Source organism: Tamandua tetradactyla, chromosome 4 (genome assembly GCF_023851605.1).
Source record: "Tamandua tetradactyla isolate mTamTet1 chromosome 4, mTamTet1.pri, whole genome shotgun sequence".
NCBI lineage: Eukaryota > Metazoa > Chordata > Mammalia > Pilosa > Myrmecophagidae > Tamandua > Tamandua tetradactyla.
Window position 1 is genome coordinate 64,184,954 of NC_135330.1, and position 18,959 is coordinate 64,203,912.

The 18,959-nt window shown below is 46.7% G+C and overlaps 1 protein-coding gene across 12 annotated transcripts in view; it reads left to right on the forward strand.

The window, feature by feature from the left end:
- Positions 1-11,406, forward strand: part of SRGAP2 (SLIT-ROBO Rho GTPase activating protein 2) — a 262,852-nt gene extending 251,446 nt beyond the window's left edge. For 4 of the 12 annotated variants that reach the window (XM_077157593.1, XM_077157591.1, XM_077157592.1 and 1 more), the window contains 5 exons: positions 2,046-2,226; positions 3,702-3,848; positions 7,206-7,244; positions 7,460-7,784; positions 9,828-11,406. In XM_077157593.1, coding sequence (XP_077013708.1) covers positions 2,046-2,226; positions 3,702-3,848; positions 7,206-7,244; positions 7,460-7,784; positions 9,828-10,211 — 1,076 coding nt within the window. In that variant the 3' untranslated portion in view covers positions 10,212-11,406. The other 8 variants (XM_077157595.1, XM_077157594.1, XM_077157596.1 and 5 more) reach the window with 7 other exon arrangements.
- The last annotated feature ends 7,553 nt before the right edge of the window (positions 11,407-18,959 follow it).

An 18,959-nucleotide genomic window follows, 5' to 3' on the forward strand; every position in this document is an offset into this window, starting at 1 on the left:
CTTCCTGCCCAGCAGTCCCCTGAGGACAGGCAGAGAGCTCGATAAACTCTTACCTTCATTTCTTGCCTTCCTTGGAGAGACAGCCCATTTTTTCCTAGTAGTTTTTGAGAATGGTCCCCATATTAAACCAAAGGGGACAAATTAACCCTTCAACCTTCTTGCCCCACTTTCCTACCCCTTTCCTATGTCCCATTAACTTGTCTAGCCTGAGTTCAGCATGATGTCCGGTGTCCTGTCACAGCCCAGACTCCTGCCAGTCTGAGACCAAAGCAAAAGAGGACTCATTTAAAAATAGTAAGCCTGGGGAAGAGAGAATCAGGGAGCCAGGAAACCAACAGAAGCAAGCCAGAGAGGGGTGGGCATCAGGACGCAGAAGCCACAAGCTTTCACACCTGCCAACTGGAAAAACTGACCCTTTCCAAAGTACAGCTATGCAGTGCTGGGCAGCATGGTTGGGGTGCATCCAGAGGTGGCACGTTCAGCTGTCATCTGCAGGCTCCTCTGCGGCACCCATGATTTATTAGGGTCTGTTCAGCCAGCATATTTTCCTCTCCTTACAACTGTTCCCCACCTCTATTTCTGGATCACTGGGGCTCTGGAAGTCTCAACAGCTGACCAGGGGCCTCAAAATTTTCTGGGCATGAAAATGAAATGGCACAAGTATGCGGAGCTTTCCCTGCCCTCCTGCCTTGTTGTGAATTCTGCAATACTAGGCCAGCTTTGAAAGGAGAAAAAAATTAAGACAGCATATTTGGATCTAATGCCAGAAGGATCACTATGATAGTTTACTATGTTTTGGGAAGAGGAGTAGGTGAACTAGAGAAATTAATATTTGGTTAGTGCCTACCTGCTGCCCAGTGCTTCTAGGGGCTTTATATGCATTATCTCTTAATCATCATAATCCCTACTAAAAGAGATATGGCCTCTGTTTTATAGTTGAAAAAATTGGGAACTGGAGAGATTAAGTGGTATGTCCAAGGTTATGCAGAACTGACACTGAGTTATTTCAATGGACCTTGAAAGCTGATTTTTCTCTATTTCTCTGGTCTTCCTCCTGTGGTAAAATCTGCAGCCCTGATGGTTCAGGGACAGACCTACCCACCAAGACTGTGAAGGCATGCTCTTGTTTTTAAGCAGACTTCATCTCTGCTACCCAGAATATCAGACTCTAACCTCAGGCTTCAAGCTTCTGGGGATCTTCTTCTCATCCTCTGATCTCTGCTCTCATCCTCAAGCAGATAAGGATAAGAACCATAACAATGGCTGGTGCTTACCCAGCACTTATTTTGGGCCAGACACTGTTGTAAGCATTTTTACCAATTATAATTAATCAACTCATTCTAACAGCTTCATGAAATAGGTACTATTGTTATCCTCTTTTTACAGATGAGAGGAGATAGCAGCCACACAAAAGGGAGGACACATTGCCTTCGTAAAGCCCTTTTAATTTTTCAGATCACTTTCATGTACATTTTTTTCAAATTTGGTCGCAAAATTTATTTCCATATTTTGATTCTTGGAAAGTTGATTGAGTGAGTTCTCTTTTCTTTATAGAGACTAAAAACTCATGTTCCACTAGGGGGAATGGATATGTAAGTAAATTATGTGAACCACAATATATTAGATTTTCTACAATTAATGGGGTTGTTTATAACCAGAATAGAAATCATCCTTAAAAATATATAGGGTAATGCGGTAATGCCATATCTAGGGGTCAATATAAGTACAAAGATCATGAAAACACCAGAGAAGTTACTATAGAGAGTAGGTGATGTTTGAGTTGGGTCTTGGTGTGTTCATCAAGCCGGTGAGAAAGAAGGTGGGGTGAATAGCGTGAGCCTACGAAAGGACGAAGAGACAAGTGTTTTCAGGGTAACAGCACCATCGACGTGGAAATTACATGCTTTATAGATCATCTGTGGCTTATTCCTCACACGAGGTCCATTTTCCCACCACTGTAAGATTTGCTAATTGGGCTTTTCCACCCAGTTCCCTGAGTCTTTGGCTCCCAACAATGTGTGTTACCTTCTTTTCCTTCCCCTTAGAGTGTGAGCCCATCGAGGCCATTGCCAAGTTTGACTATGTGGGCCGGACAGCCCGAGAGCTGTCCTTCAAGAAGGGGGCGTCCCTGCTGCTTTACCAGCGGGCTTCTGACGACTGGTGGGAAGGTCGGCACAACGGCATCGACGGACTCATCCCCCACCAGTACATCGTGGTCCAAGACACGTATGTTGGGCCCTTGGCACCTTTAGGGGTCACTGGCTGCTCTGTGGGAGTGAGACATCATTTCTGGAGTCATAGGAATGTGCAGGAAACCAGCCCTCAGGGGGTGAGGCCGCATGGCTCCCTCAAAGGGCTCCCAGACTCAACAGAGAATTTTCTTTTTATCTCCACGCTCTAGTCTCCCTGCAAACCATTTCTTGATCTGGTCGTTTTAAAAACTTGCCACCCAACACTCATCCACATTTAAACATGATGAGTGCTAATGAGTTGTTATTATTTCACCACCTATATCCTCTTTCTAGAAAGATAAGATTGGAAAATTATGTTTGCTTTTCTTTCTTTTTTAAAAAAAAGCAACCATGCTTACCCCAACCTGGCACTTAGTTTTCCACTTGCAAATAAAATTGATGAGTTACTTTTCTAGGTAATAGGTAATTTAAGCAGCCTTGTGGAAGTGGCCCAGTTTGATTTAACCAAGATTCGGTTGATCTGAGGAAAGATTGCGGGGAAAGGTGGGAAAAGGATATCAGAGAACCGTCCCAGAGAAATTCTTCACATGGGCTTGTGGTTGGTTCCCACGCTTTGAAACAATATCTCCCGGGCAGGGAGGCTTTTCTTCTGTGGCCCAACCCAAGCCTGCCTCCCTGCCCCATGCCCCTTGCCCTACCTCTGCCCCAGTTCCCTTCCCTTGGATACAATACTGTCAGTGTTTTTAGTCCTTCCCTTAATATTATTTTTTAAAGGTTGATATGCTGAATGAGTCTGCACCCTCCCAGCCTCTCCCCAGCTGTTCTGCGGGGATATCCTCCCTCTGTTGATAACATCTCGCAAACCTGGTGGCGATCTGTGCGTGAACAGGACCCTCCCAAATTTAGCATTATGCCTTCACGACAGGATCGAGAGAAGATGAATTATGGGGGAGAAGGGGCTCTCTTTGTCATCAGTAGCCAGAGGGGCGAGGAGAGCAGTGGAGAGAACTGGGACCGGCATGGAAGCTCTAAGCGGGGCAAGATGTGCTACGACAGAGTGTGGTGGGGTCCTGCCTCAACGCCGGCATCTCCAGAGCCACTGCAGAGCTGACTGTCCTTACCGGCAGTGCTCAGGACCTCAGCAGATAAACCGCAACCTGGACTTCCCACCTTCTCCTCCAGGAGGTGGTCCCAGCACAGCCGCCCCTCCGGAAAGCAGCGTGGGGTAGAGGCAGATGCCTCGAATACAGGTAGCCCCTAGCTGGGCCTTCCTGAGGAGCTGAGGATCCTGCAGAACTCAGCCAGATTATTTATTTTTATTTAAACAACCCTGCAAAGGCCCTTAGGTTTCCTTGCCTTGCTTACAGAGCTAGCCCAGCCAGGTGTTGTTGCTGCCTGAGAGCTGTGCGAGGTTGCGTGTGTGTTGGGGGGCCATCTTGCCGATTTAACACTGCTTTTTGTGTTGTTGTTGTTTTCCCTCCTCCCTGCCTGCTGCCCCTTCTCCCCCAGCGAGGACGGTGTCGTGGAGAGGTCCAGCCCCAAGTCTGAGATTGAGGTCATTTCTGAGCCACCTGAAGAAAAGGTGACAGCCAGAGCGGGGGCCAGCTGTCCCAGTGGGGGTCATGTAGCCGATATTTATCTTGCAAACATCAACAAGTAAGCTCTGCTTTTCATTTTCTGCTCCCCTGAATGCCTTGCAACACCCAGCCTCACTCTCCATCTAACCCCCTCTCCATTCTCGTGCTGCTCGCAGGGCCCCAGCTGCCCCAGCCTAACAGTTTGTATGTGTTCATTGCTGCTGCAAGGTGGATGGGGCTGAGGAAGCTTCTTCGGGCCTCATCAGCAGGTCCAGGCCTTCAGCTGGCTGCCCTCGTGCTGTGGAAGGTGCTCTTCTCTCTGCCTCTGCACCGTCTTTCAGCTCAGGTCTTCCTTGCAATCAGACAGCTGAAACTGGCCAAAGCCTTGGTCTCTTTATGCAACTTAGTTCCATACTGTTCCTCAGAGGTGCCTTCTTTTTTCCAGTTCCTACTCAAATAATAGTCTTTGGCATCCCCCTCGGCCTCTGTCTGTCCAAAGATCCAAAATCTTATGTGACTTCTACTAGATTGATGTTACCCCATGTGGGTTTATTTAGATAATGTGCAGCTGTTTCTCCCCCTGCCCTGCATTCACTCCTGTAGAGGAAGGGAGACCACTGTGCCCCAGGCAAAGCTTTTTCCTGAGCTATTTTCACATTGCTTCGTCCCTAGCTCCCTTTTGTTCTGCCCTTTCATGCCCGTAGAAGTAATTTCCCTTTTTTTTTTCTGTTGCTTTAGCCCTGTGTATTATCCTGCCCTGTTAGTTCCTTTGCAGATCCCACTGCTGTCTAGCAGGCTGTTAACCCTGACCCCCAGCTTTCATTGTGGCTATTAGCAACATCTTGGGGTTTTAACTCCACCCACAACGGATCTGGCTTTCTAGAGGGATTCCATGGCTGTGTGCTGCTGCCTCCCTAGAGACATTCAGGTTATTGGAGAACTAATCTCATCTCAAGGGGCCAGACACCAAGTCCCAAAGCCTGCAGACCTCTTCCTGCCAGACCCTGAAAGTTGGCTCAGTGCCAGCAGGATGACAAGCCCCAGGGCATTCCTGATGAATATGGATTGGAGATGATGTACGGTTTTTATTCCCCTCTGGCTTTGGAGGAATGAAATGATTTGCACATTGAAAACCTGTTAACCGTAGCCTCTGGACACTGAAACTGGAAGGAGAATAAAAGATGCTTGTTGTTTTTAAACTACACCAGGTCGCCCAGATCTCTTGGCTTTTTTCCAACCAGGCGGTAGGCGGGGGAGTGGTCGGGGCACGTGGCTGTTTTCCATCTCATTCACCCCGGAGTTAGTAAAGTAGCTTATTCAGCTCACTTACTCAGTGTACTCATAATTTAAGTCAGACCAGTAAAAGAAGACTGAAGATTTTATTTATTTCCTTTAAGCACACTGCGCTGCTAGGAGGCCAAGCTAGTAAAAATTAACCATAGGCCAATCACATTTTTTCCTTATTTGCAAGTCTATGTTAATTATAAGCCTATAATCATAAGATCAGAAGCTATAATTAACCCAGAAACCAAGACAGGGTTGGTGGAAGGAGAGTTAGATAATTAGTTAGATGCATATTTTTAAGCCATCTTATAGTTGATGCCATTTGTACAAATGAATTGCAGAGAGGGAGAGATGAATAGTCAAAAGATGAACAATTGGTGGGAAATGAAGGTGATTTACTTGAACTCTCCTTGCTGGATGGCATCAGGATTCTCATGCCGGTTCTTGGAGGACAAGCTTCCTTCACCATGACTTACTCAGACTCCAGCTACCAGGGGAAGAAGGGCAGTCCTTGGGCATGCTCCTTGCCCTCGAGAGGGGCTTCGTCTGTCAGCTTCACTTCCTGGTCTGCCATATTCCTCCTCCCAAGTTCCTTCGGTTTCCTGAGCACGCAGTGTTGTGTCGTAGCTCCTGAGCATTCACACAAGCTGTCTCCCCACCAGGTTAACTCCTCCTCTCCCTTCGAGATGCAGTCCAAAGATTTCCTCTTTGAGGAAGCCTTTCTGATACCCCTGCGTTTCCCAGGGCTGAGTTAGGTACCCTTACTCTGTACCTAAGGATTTTGCATGCCTCTATTACACCGTCTGTCATGCTCCACTGAGATCCCCCACCAGGCTAGGAGCACCTTGAAAACAGGAACTGTCTTCCTCATCTGTGTATCCCCAGGATATAAAAGATGTGCCTGGCCCAGAGCCTGGCACACAGCAGCCACTCTGTAAATTTGCCTTCTCAGCTGTTTTACCCTGGTGAGTCAGCCATCCTCGAATGGAAAAAGGAAGCCAGCGAAGAGTTATTAGGGTGTGGCGTTTCAATTGAATTCCACACAGTAATTGAGCACCTACTGTTATGTCAAACAACAGTGCTGATTATTCGGAGATGAATGAGGCATGGTCCCCAGTCTCAGAGCTTACCTGGCCAGGTAAATGCCATGTATAGAGGAAATTAAAGGCAGGGCCCTAGATGCTCTGAAAGAACAGCAGAGTTGGGTGAGTGGTTCACCCCAGGGCTAGAAGTAGTGGTGCTGGGAAAGCTTCGCTGAGGAGGGAGGTCATTTCACCTGGGCCTTATAAGGCTCTGGGAACATCCTTTTTCCATTCGAGAATGACTGACTCACAAGACTAAACTTGCTGAGAAGGCAGATTTAAGGAGCGGCTGTTATGTGCCAGGTCCCAGCCAGGCCCTGGCCAGGCTCCAGGAATATAGAATGAGGAAGACCTCCCCAGTGAACAGGATAAGGACTGGCCTAGAGCCCTGGTCCTGCCTTATGGACTAGCTTGTTATCTTTTCAGTCTCACTCTTTTCCCTTTTTTCATCCTCAACTCCTGCCTCAGCCCAAATCTCCTTTGGTAGATTCAAGATCAGAGTCACCCAGCTGCCGTCCGGAACCAGAAGTTCCACTGCTTCTTAGATGATGTCCTTTAAAATCTGAGTCCAAGAGAAAATGAACTTTTTCAGCTACAGGCAAAGCCCATATCATTAGAGTTCTGCCAAGCCATTTCTATAAGAGCTGTAAATGGTCTAAAGCAAACTGACCCAGACCAAGTATTTATTTACTCCAGTACTGGGTAACTTAGAAATCATGTAGATGTGTTTCTACTCTATAAACATGCACAAACTTGGCCCTAAATCTGCAGCATCGCAGCCTCTTGAAAAATATTCCGTGCCATGTCTGTAGAATAAGCATGAGCCATGTAATCATTTTGCCAGAGCCCAAAATGATGACACTCTCATTTTAGTAGCACTAGGAGATGTGCTAAAATTCAAAAAAGTTAATTTTCCTCTTACCCTCTGTTCCCTACCTCCTTGGTGATGGTGAGAATTCTTCCTGTGCCCAGGGCCTTGGTTTCTGTTTGGAGCAGGCCACGTAGGGGACCTTTCCCTCAGTCTGTCTCCCATTAGAAACTTCAACTTAACAAGAAATTTTTTCTAACAGCACCTTGCATCTTGAGAACTCAAATCCCATGACCACCAGGTAAGTATCCATTTCTTCTTTGCCCAGATGGGGGGTGGTAGGGGAACAGAGACATGAAGAAAACAAAAGAAGGTGAATCTGAAGAAAAATATGCTATGCATCCCTCTCCTCCCAGAAGTCCCTGTGTGCCAACAAGCTGCACGTCTCTCACTTGTCCTTGCTTCCTCTGAGCCAGGGCTCCCTGACCGCACTGCCCTTTCTGTTTGTGATTGAAGGCAAAGGAAACGGCCAGAATCTGGGAGCATTCGGAAAACATTTCGGAGCGACGGCCATGGGCTGAGCATCTCCCTAACTGACCCCTCCTCCCCAGGGGTGGGGGCTAGCTGCCGCCCATCCTCCCAGCCCATCATGAGCCAGAGTCTCCCCAAGGAAGGGCCAGATAAGTGTTCCATCAGTGGGCATGGGAGCCTCAACTCCATCAGCCGCCACTCATCCCTGAAGAATCGGCTGGACAGTCCACAGATCCGGAAGACTGTGACGGCAGGAAGGTCAAAAAGCTTCAATAACCATCGGCCGATGGACCCTGAGGTCATTGCACAGGTAACTGGGGGCTCCAGGACAGACAGAATGAGTCTCCATTTGTCACCTGCGGGCTAATTGACACAGGACTCAGAACAGCAGGACACTTTGTCCATTGTATACTGAATTCAGGGACTCTTGGACATCTGGAATGGATAAGATTGCTTTCCAAGTAATTTACCTCTTCCTTTCTCCCTAAGGAGAACCTAAAGACAGAATAAAGGATTTCAAGCTTCTTGGTCACATAGTGACTATTTGCAAGGCTGCTGTAACTTTTAAAGCCAATGGTTACAGATTACTTTAGTACGTTAGTAGAGTCCAGCAGTCCGAGTTTTGAGCTTTGAGACCCTAGTAGGCTTTATGAAGTTACTAGAGGATTGAGACTGTAGTGTACTTTTGGTCACATTGTTGTATCACTCTGCCCATCCTTGTCCCATTTCCCGAGGCTAATTCCAGCCCATGGTGGGTAGGAGATCAATCAGCAGTCTGGTCTTGAAGGCCCAAAAATACCCTCTGGCTAGAGCTGGGTTCCAGAAGCGTTTCAGCCAAAGTAACCCATAAAGATGAGCTCCTTGATTACAGGGTCTTCCTCCATGTGTGTGCCACACTGATGACTCTCTGTTTTCCATGAAATATTAGAGATCCAACCCCTCTAAAAATCTGACTACCTGGGCCACTCCAAGCAGTTCACTCAGACGTCTCTCCCAACTCTATAATTTTCATTAGAACAGGTAGGCACTCAGAGCTCACTGTTGCCCTCTTATGTCTCAACCCAGTTGAGAATCTCCTGACACCATCTTCCAAGGGGCAAAGGAGGCTGGGTATGGTCTATCTTGGCTTAATTGTCATGCTCTGCTTTAGGAAGGTGTCCCTGGCGGTCGCCTGAGATGTCTTGCTTTGCTAGCCTTTATTTCTGTGCCTCTGCTGAAGCTCTTGCCTGCATCCTGCCTTGCACCACGGGAATCTCTCCAGCTCTCTCTCTGACCAGGTGATAATGGGAAAGTGAGAATATGTGCACAGTTAGGACAGACTCTAGGTGCAGAGCAGGACTAAGAAAAGAGATGGACTTCTTCCTGAGCATTTTTAAGGTTTGAGAACATTGTAGGGGTGAGTGAAATTGAATCTCTGACAACAGAAAGCATGTCTTACTCTGTAGTAACCAGGGGCCCTTTGCTTGGAACATACAATCTTTCAATCAGCCTAATCCCAAGATAGGAGTCCACTGGTGGTTTTGATATGGGGGTCCAAGACACAGGTTTGAGGGGAGGAGCGGGGAGAGCTGGAAGGGCTCCCTGGGAGGCAGCTGGCTTGCATAGGAAGGTTTTTATGGTTCTCTCTTGAGCCCCTGAGCTGGGACTGCGTTTCCTAAGGTCTGGAGTGTTGCCGAAGGTAGTTCACCTCTGTGGGCTTTGGCTCCCCCTTCTGGTCGCTCTTCAGTCCCTCCCATGGTGATGGGTAGAAGGAAATGTCTTCAAAATTTGATGCTCACGTTGGGGGAGGGGGGCGTCAGGTGAATCTTCAGGGACAGGGTCCTTGAACTTTTCCCCAGCCGTTGGTGAGGAAGAACTGACCCTCTTACCCTTTGGCCTTGGAGTCCCCAAGAACAAAAGATCTCACTTCATCTCTACTACATTTTTAAAAATTGTTTTATTATGTACAATTTCAAACATACGAAAGTATAAAGAATTGGGTATTGAATCCCTGCGTGCTCATTATCCAACTCCTGACCACTCCTCTCATGTGTGCCCCCACCCACCTCTCCCTTTCCCACCGGATTATATGCCTTTTCATCCCTACATATTTCAATTCAAATCTTTTAGACCTGATGAGTCTTTTTAAAAAACATCTCTCCTACTCTTCTTAAAGGAAAAAAAAAAAATCTCACGACCATGGCGATCCCTCCGTCCTCCTTTCCCCACACTCTGAGCATTTATATGTTCAGAGACTTTGGCCCAGTAGCATGCTCTGGGCATTTTCTTCGTGATTCGGCCTCTGACACTGGACAGGATCCTTGGACACTCCTCCCTGCGTTGGCCTCACCTCCTCCTCTTTCCTGTTTTGCAGGACATCGAGGCCACTATGAACTCTGCCCTGAACGAGCTGCGGGAGCTGGAGCGGCAGAGCGGCGCCAAGCACGCCCCCGACGTGGTTCTGGACACCTTGGAGCCCCTCAAGACCTCCCCAGTGGTGGCTCCTACGTCGGAGCCCTCCAGCCCCCTGCACACCCAGCTCCTCAAGGACCCTGAGCCCGCCTTCCAGCGCAGCGCCAGCACCGCTGGGGACATCGCCTGCGCCTTCCGGCCCGTCAAGTCTGTCAAGATGGCTGCCCCAGTCAAACCACCGGCCACGCGGCCCAAGCCCGCCGTCTTCCCCAAAACAAATGCCACTAGCCCTGGTGTCAACTCTTCAGCTTCTCCACAGTCCACTGACAAGTCTTGTACTGTCTGATGGATATAATTTAATTGTAGGGACTAAAGACTGTTATTAAAATCTTCCTATTTAACTAGCTTGGGGACTTCAGTTGAAAATTAGATTCTAAGTTGTTCTTGCAGGAATTAGCCTTCCCATCACCCACAACCTTGAGAATGAAGTCCTCGTGGTGGCCCTTCCCTTTCCTTCCCACTGCCCTCTGCTTCCCCCAGGTGTCGTAATCCAGCCAACTTCAGTACATACCATTCTTAGGTTAGCCAGAGATAGAGTTTTTCATTATCAGGTCACTGTGAAATCTGGCACGGCAAGCCAGGATGTGGGTTCAAGATTTGATCCCCTTAAACCACGGGGAGGCCTTCACCAGATGGCTGGCTACTGACCTCCACCTCTCAGTGGCATTGTATTTCGGGTACTTATTATAGAGAATCATACATAGTCCATTCTTCATTTTACACACACACACACATATACACAGTTGTAGGTTTTTCTAGTCTCTGGCATGTGTAGCCTCTCCTGGTCCTAGACCAGTCTTTGTAAGTTATTGTGGCAGTTCTCACAGGAGCCACCAGAGGTCTCTGTTTCTGTTTCAGATCTTGCTCTGTCTGAGGCAGGCAGCCTTTGAAATCTCTCCATCATATGAAATTTAGCAGGGTGGAATGCCATCCTATAATCGTTTGGGGTTGGGAACTTTCTGTCTTTATATTGGTGTGAAATGGTCATTGGTGTTTGCTTTTGTTCTCCTCATCTTCTAGAACTACCACACAGTCTTATTAAGGAGCTTCTAAAGTTTTTCTGAATGTATAGACATTTCTCGGGTTCCTATCTTTGTCTCTGATGGACAATTTTCAATTTAAGACATTTTCTGTGTAAGACAATTTTGTAGCTGGTTCCTTCTAGGATAAAGAGTCTTCAGAGAGTTGTATTTATGGCAGGTTTGAAAAAGGTAAGACATGGGTCCTTTTTCCGCTTACATTTTTGGGCACTTAACACATAAATTCATTACCCTTTGAAAGATAAATTAAGCTAAGCTTTGCTAACCCAAAAATTGTTCCAACATGAAAACGTAATTCTAAATTCACCCCTTAGTTTGGTTATTATACAAGGTCTGCCTTCAGGGGCCAATGGGGGCTTGGAGAGCCCTAGTTAGATTCACTAGGCACTACCCCATAAAACTAATTTTTTTTTTCATTTTTCAAACAAGGGCTACTAAAGTAGTTTTTTTTTTTTAAAGGAAAGACAGAGAGAAGGAAGGAAGGAAGGAAGAAAGGGAAAGATCTTTTTAAACATTTTCTTGTTTTTTTTTTTTATTGTATTCTGTTTCTCCGTTTTTTTTTGTTACATGGGCTGGGGCCGGGAATCGAACCGAGGTCCTCCGGCATAGCAGGCAAGCACTTTGCCCGCTGAGCCACCGCGGCCCGCCCCTAAAGTAGTTTTGATCCTACAGACTAAGGTCTTCCTAAGCCTAAAATCTGAAGAAAAAAAAAAAATCAAGTTTGCTGAAAATTTTGGCCGTCCTTTAGCCTTTTTTTCTGACTCCTCTCCAAAAGGTTAAAATGATACTCCTCTCTGCTCTAATCCTGTCTCCAAAGCTGGTGCCTACCAGTCTCCTCTCCTGCAGCTTCATGCTATACCAGGACTACCAGGGCTGGAGACAGTGTCTCCTGGTATGGAGACATCCCGGGTCCATGGTCTCACATAGCTACTTGAGTTAAAGCTGAAAACACTATCCTCTTCTCTATATTTCCTAGTTTAAAATGGCCCTTTTAGCCTTATAATTTTCGGTAGTTCACAAAAGTGGTGGATTGCCTCTGGGGAGAACAATCTGAATTTTCTTATTTGGCCTAGAAGATCCTTTTGGACCAACATTTTGAAGTTGGTTTTTGGAGATACAGAAAGGTCAGCTTTTCCACTTTCCACGTGAGAGAAAAGAATAGGTTTGTTTGGGAGACCAGTAATTAGAAGGTTATCCTGGAACACCAGGGAAAACATTCCAAGAACTAGAAGGGAGAATTGAATAACTCCCTCAGAAAATAAGTCAGCTTGTGAGAGGCAACCCACAGTCCTTTGGATTTTTGGGTTTTGTTGCTCTGTTTAGTGACCTGTTCTTATCTGTTACCTGGGCTTACCCAGGTCCTGAGCCAGCAGGGGACTTTCATACCCAATGAGCTGTTTCCTTGGCCAAAAATGAAACCTTTACATTCCTCTTAATCCAGCTGATCTGAGTTGGTACCCATACTTGACCTTTTCACCCTCTCTACAGCACACTCCCCTTAAAGAAACTAAAAGCAAAACTTTCTTAATGGCAAAGCTTGAGCCTATTCTGTCTCTTCCTGCCTTCTGTTTTAGCCCTCCACATGACTTGTGTTTGCCACCCCCTTGGTCAGGGCCCATCTTAGTTGCATCATGAATTGAACAGTGTGTTTAGTGGTCACCTATTAAGCCAGGTCTTAGCTCCCAACTCTGACAGCCGAGTTGTCTTCCCCATCTGTGGTGCTCTTGACACCTGTGAGCTGTTCCTGTCGAGAGGACTAGGGAACCCATAGGAAGAGAGTCCTTCTCTGCAGAGCTCATTGCAATCAACTGGAATTGAGGTTACACACTGTGATTTTACACCATAAAGCCAAAGGAGCTGGCCACCTAGAGCCTAGGGAGACCAATCTTCCTCAGATTTGCTTGCCTAAACCAGCGTGATGCTTCCAAGAGCCCCACTCTCTGCCCCTCATGGCATGGATCCTTTTCCTGGTGTGAACTCTCAAGGATCAGTCCTTAGGTGAGAGAGGCGGGGTGGGGCTACTAGCATCCCTATTTGGAAAATAGAGGAGTTTGCAGCCAGCAACCTATAAACTGGAAACACTGGTCTCAGCCAACCTCCTCAGGGCACCCTGGTTTCTCCCCAAGGAGATGAGGAGAGATGACGCCAGCAACAGAACGAACAGACCACTGGAAGGACTGGTGTGTATGTACTTCACATTCAGAAGAGAAATTAGATCTTCCAGGGAATTGCAATGTTGTGGCGTCTGATTTGTATGTCAAGTTTGTGTAAAATGGTATATTCTTTGAAATAGTGTTGATAACTGGAATATTGTATGTATGCTTGGAGATGCTTTGTATGAACCTAAGACTCACTCAACATGTTGGATTGGGGAAAATCCAAAGCACAACTTCAAAATAAAAACACATTTTTAGGTTTCAGTGCTGCAGTTCATATCCCTTCCCCATTCCCTGAAATCTCCAATCCAGGACTACACCTGCCCAGGAGGGATTTTTATTTGTCTGCACAGAGTCCTGCCTGGCAACAGAGGGAGAAAAGAGGCAGCCTCTGGAACCAGCCACCTTCTTGCTTACCAGGCGCAGCAGAGTTGTATTTAGAATGTGGATTTTTTTTTCCTCCACCATTTCCGTTTAGTATGTGTGTAGAATGTAAGAAGTTCTATAGAGTCTTCCAGCTCACCATTGGGCAGTCTGTTGCCATGAGAACCATTCCCCTCATGGGCTCCACCTTCCCTATTTTCAATGAAGATGGTTCTTATTTCTGTCTCCTAAGCCTAAAATCTGAAGGAAAAATAACAAGTATGCTGATAATTTTGGCCTGCCTTTAGCCTTTTTTTCTGACTCCTCTCCAAAATGCTAAAATGATATTCCTCTCTGCTCAAATCCTGTCTCCAAACCTGGTGCCTACCTGTCTCCTCTCCTGCAGCTTCATGCTATACCAGGACTATCAAGGCTGGAGACATTCCCCTCATGGGCTCCACCTTCCCTGTTTTCATTGAAGATGGTTCTCATTTCTGTCTATAATCACATATCCCCATTTGGAGGATTGGGGCCTGAGGAGTTGCTTGTGTTGCTTGAGAGCTTTGCCCGCTACAGCAAGGGTCACTGAAGGTTTTATTTCTTCCATAACCAAAGCCTTTAGTCATTCTGCCCTTGGCAGCCCCCGCCTCTGAGAGGGGAGCTGACCAATATGTTTGTGCTATTGGTGATGAGTTGCTCAAGTACCAGGTGGAAGTGGGATACAGGAGATGCTTTCTCTCCTTTAGATTTGGACTCTAACAGAGGATGCGTTCAAGGGTGAAATTATTCACACTTAAAATGCATGCTAGCAGTTTGGTTCAGTGGTAGAATACTCACCTTCCATGTGGGAGACCTGGGTTCGATTCCTGGACTGTGCACCGCGCCATCACCCCGCTCGGAAAAAAAAAGTGCATCCTAGAGCTGCTTTTTTTGTGTGTGGATTATTCTAATACAGAAAGCCCTGAGAATAGATCAGATCTCTGATATCCAATGATGATATAAGAAATTCGACCCCCAGCCCTTGACTGGACACTTTACATCCTCCACCTAGGTTTGTCAACTCTCTGTGATTTGTATATCTTACTTACATTCAGCTCCCTCATGCTCTTCCAACTTGTCATCTCTTTCCCCTGCCCTGTTTTAATGATAATAGCTACATCTTGACGGTGTAGCTTTTCCTTCTGGCCCTTGTCCTTGAGCGTGTCAAATTGAGGCTTTCTGTACCCTGTGGCATGGATGACGTCTCAGTCCTGAAGTGTGGGCGACAGAGTGGGGAAGGCCAGAAGCACCACAGAGGAGCTGTGAGATGGAGCCAGTTCTTATGCTGTGAGCAAAGTGTCAGATATGCTTTCCAGTGCATTCTTAGGTGAATGTGGGGCTGTTCTTGGATCCTCCTAGGTCTCATCTCATACTCTGATAGGAACTTGATGGAAACTAGTGGCAATGAATATAATTGAAACATCGGCTCATTCCATCCAGGCAGAAACTTAAAACAGAGACCAGGTTAGGGAATAGTCTTTGAGATCATCCAACCTAAATGTTTGTAGGTGTATGAGGGTCCCTTTTACTCAGGAATTTGCAACCCTGGCATATTACATATGCCAAAGACTCGTTCATATAGTCAGTCAACAAACTAACCTTTCTGCCAGGCAGAGAGATACAGTATTGAATAGGAGGAACAGACCATGGAGCTTGCTTTTTAATCAGAGAGGATAGATAAAAATTAAGCAAAATAAATGTTACTGTGTAAATGAAACAGTAGGATAGTGAGCACCTGGGTTGCTCAGAAAAAGGTCATTATGCAGAGAAGAAGTAGTGCAGAATATCACAAGTTCTGTTTGGCCAGGTAAAGTTGAGGTGTCTAGTAGACATTCAGACATATTAAGTAGATTGCAGTTTTAGGAAGGAATTTTATCTGAAGACAAATTTAGGAGCTATTAGAATACAGATGTATCCAAACAATGAGATTCCCAAGAAAATATATATAGTTAAAGAAGGTCCCAGCCTTAGAAATGTACAAGCGGAAGTAGCTTTGGCCAGGAAGAGGCACTTCCGCCAGTCTCATGGGAGGGAAGGCAGGTATGAATACAGACACAAGGCAGGCAGTAGGTTTGGGGGTGAGAAAAAGGAGATCCTGTTTGATTACTTCTCTTTTTTTTTTTTTTTTTTTAGTGTAAAGTTGAAGATAAGATCTTTTAGCCAAGAGTGTGTGAGGGAATGGTGTGTAGGAGGTTTGAAGAATAAGTGAGAATTTTTTACATACTAGGAATGACATGGTGGCACGTGGGCCAGTTTCCTTCAATGATCTGTGTGCTGCTTCTATAGCTCCTGCTCCCACTACTTGGGAGGAGCAGCTCCAGGTTTGGTTGCAGTGCTGCTTCCCTCCTTCCCGTCCGGAGCTGCTAACCAGAGCTGACTCCTGAAGGTGGCTAGTGAGGAACAGGTCTCTGAGATCTCTTCATTCAGCCCTTCAAATTGAGGACATTGCCCCTGCAATGTCCCCCCACCCCAATCTCTTCCACACACCTGCCCTCGCCCTAATCCTTCTTCTCCCTTCAAGTTACTGGGCAGGTGAGTCAGCTGTGAAAAGCAGGCTTGGGCCATATAAGGGCAGGAAACACAACTAATGTTACATTGAGTCTGGCAGGTGCCAGTAACTTCATCTCATTTTGTCTTCACACCAAGTCTGTAAGGTGGTGTTCTAGTTTGCGAGCTGCTGGAATGCAATATACCAGAAACAAAATGGCTTTTTAAAAGGGAAATTTAATAAGTTGCTAAGGCCGAGAAAATGTCCCAATTAAAACAAGTCTGTAGAAATGTCTAATCTAAGCATCCAGGGAAAGATATCTTGGTTCAAGAAGGCTGATGAAGTTCAGGGTTTCTCTCTCGGCTAGAAGGGCACATGGCGAACACAATCAGGGTTCCTCTCTCATCTGGAAAAGCACATGGCGGACACAGTCAGGGTTCCTCTCTCAGCTGGAAGGGCACATGGTGAACATGGCATCATCTGCTAGCTTTCTCTCCTGGCTTCCGGTTTCATGAAGCTCCCTGGGAGGCATTTTCCTTCTCATCTCCAAAGGTTGCTGGCTGGTGGTCTCTCTGGCTGAGTGGACTCTGCTTCTCATGGCTATGAATCTCCTTCACTCTCCAAAATGTTTCCTCTTTTATAGAATTCCAGTGAACCAATCAAGACCCACCTGTTTAATCCAGTTTAACAACCACTCTTGATTGAGTCACATCTTCAGGGCCGTGATCTAATTACAGTTTCAAACATACAGTACTGAGTAGGGATTAGAAGAAACAGCTGCCTTTACAAAATGGTTTAGGATTAAAGCATGGCTTTTCTAGGGTACACACATCCTTTCAAACCAGCACAGATGGGTATTGTTATTGTCATCTTGAGATTCAGAAAGATTGAGTGACTTGTTCAAGGTCACACACAGAAAATGGTAGAGTCAGGATTCAAATCCAGGCCTCTACAATGATGAACCTCACGCCCTTTCCACTTTATCGCTGGCCTCCCTTTGGAGAAGGCCAACATGAGATTGTTTCTTTGAGAGCTGTCATCAAGGACACACCCTCCCTGCCTCTGCTCCTTGAACTGACTTTGGATTGCCACGTCTATTTCTACGACTCTTTGGAACTACTCAGGAAAATGTGGTGAGGCCTCTTACAGATTCCTCCTTGTACCTTCAAGAGACTGCTAGGCTCATCCACCTGCCCAGATGAAATATTGGCCATGCTACCCAGTTGGAGACTGTCGCTTAAAATCATAAGCAAAGCACTCATTCATTTTGTCCACATGGAAGATGTGACCTCACCAAGGATGCCCAACAAAACCTGATCTCTCGCCATACACGGCTCCAGCCCACTTCCACGTCCCCCTTCTCTCTAGCCTTACCACGTGTGGGGCCCTGAACAAATCCTTCTCTTTTTATGCCTCTGTGCCTCTACCTGTTCCCACTGCCTAGAATTCCTTACCTACAAGCATCCCTTCCTCTGGCAAACCCTTGTTGACCATTGCATGCTGTTGCTCTCCTCCAGTTTCACAAAATCATCATCTGTGGAAGTGTAAACATCGTAATACCATATTGTCCTGAAACTGCCCCTTCTCCAGGCTGAACTCCAGGGGGAGTCAGGTGGGGAGGGATGCCTGGGCTTCTACCATCTTTGCATCCTCACCCCAAACTGCCTGCTTCATAGCAGGTACTGGACACACATTCATTGCATTTGAAGTTGCTAAAGACTGGGCTTGCTGGAGAGAGAAAAAAAAGGGATACTGGCAAGGACTGTGGTTCAGGGACATATTGGTAGACATTTAGGGATAGGCTAGGTTATGTTGCAGTAACAAACAACCCCCAAAATCTCAATTGACTAAAAACAACAAAGGTTGATTTCTCACCAAACTGCATGTCCTTTATGGGTCTGCAGGGGTCTGTGCTCATGATGGTCACTCAGGGTCCCAGACTGTTGGAGCACCACCATTTCTACAGAATCAGTGTCATGGGCCGGACATGTTTGCAGAGAAGAGGTGGTGGTGCTTTGGTCTGGAAGTCACATGGCCCCCACCAAACCATAAGGGGGCCTAGCAAGTGCATTTTAACTGCATGCCAGAGAAGTGGGAAGCTGGGAATACTGGGTGAAAGGTCCTGAGGATCTCGGGGGGCATTTTTCCCAGTCCTATTGTGAGAACAAGCGGTACAGCACTTCTGGGTAGGGCCCAGCAGCAATGCCTCTAGCTGCTGCTGCTGTCAACAAGTGTATCTATCTGTACATAAGGCATTTCTCAGCTCAGCTCCTACTCTGGTGTCACTGTGGTAGGGGTGTGACTGGCAGAAGAAGCCACCAGGTGTGGCCATGGGAAAGTCCCTTCCAACATTCTATAGAAACATAGAATTTCCTGAATTTAACCATCTCTTATCCTACTGCCATCTTAAAGCTAGCCAGACAGCCCAGATCTCTCCATGCTCCTAGGAAATTTGATTCAGACATTGAATCCTGAATAGGAAGTTGACACACCTGGGTTCCAGCCCCAGCAGTCTTTGAAGATCCTGGACAAATTACTGAAGGTGTGTGGACCTCAGTGCCCTCAATGCCTGTCTGTAAACTGTTTTCCAAACTCCTACTGAGTAAGTGCTGCTATTCTCATGCCATAGATGAGAAAGCTGGCAGAGAGGGGGTGTATTCTGTGCTCAAGGTCACACTGTAGTGCTCTTTGCTGGGTGTCTGAAGTCTCACCGGGAAGACAAGTCACATCCAATTTCCTCTGGGTGTGGCTAGGCATAGACCCTGGGCCTCTCTGGGGCTCCTGGGCCACCAACGGCAGGCTTGAGTGTGGAAATTCAGTCTTCCCAGGCAGTTCTCCATTTGGTTAACTTGCTCAACCTGCTCTGCTGAATTTTGGCAGAGCCTTGAACTTCCCTGCGGGAGATACCCAAAGAGCCCCCAGCAGCCTGCTACAGCCACGGCGGGCCT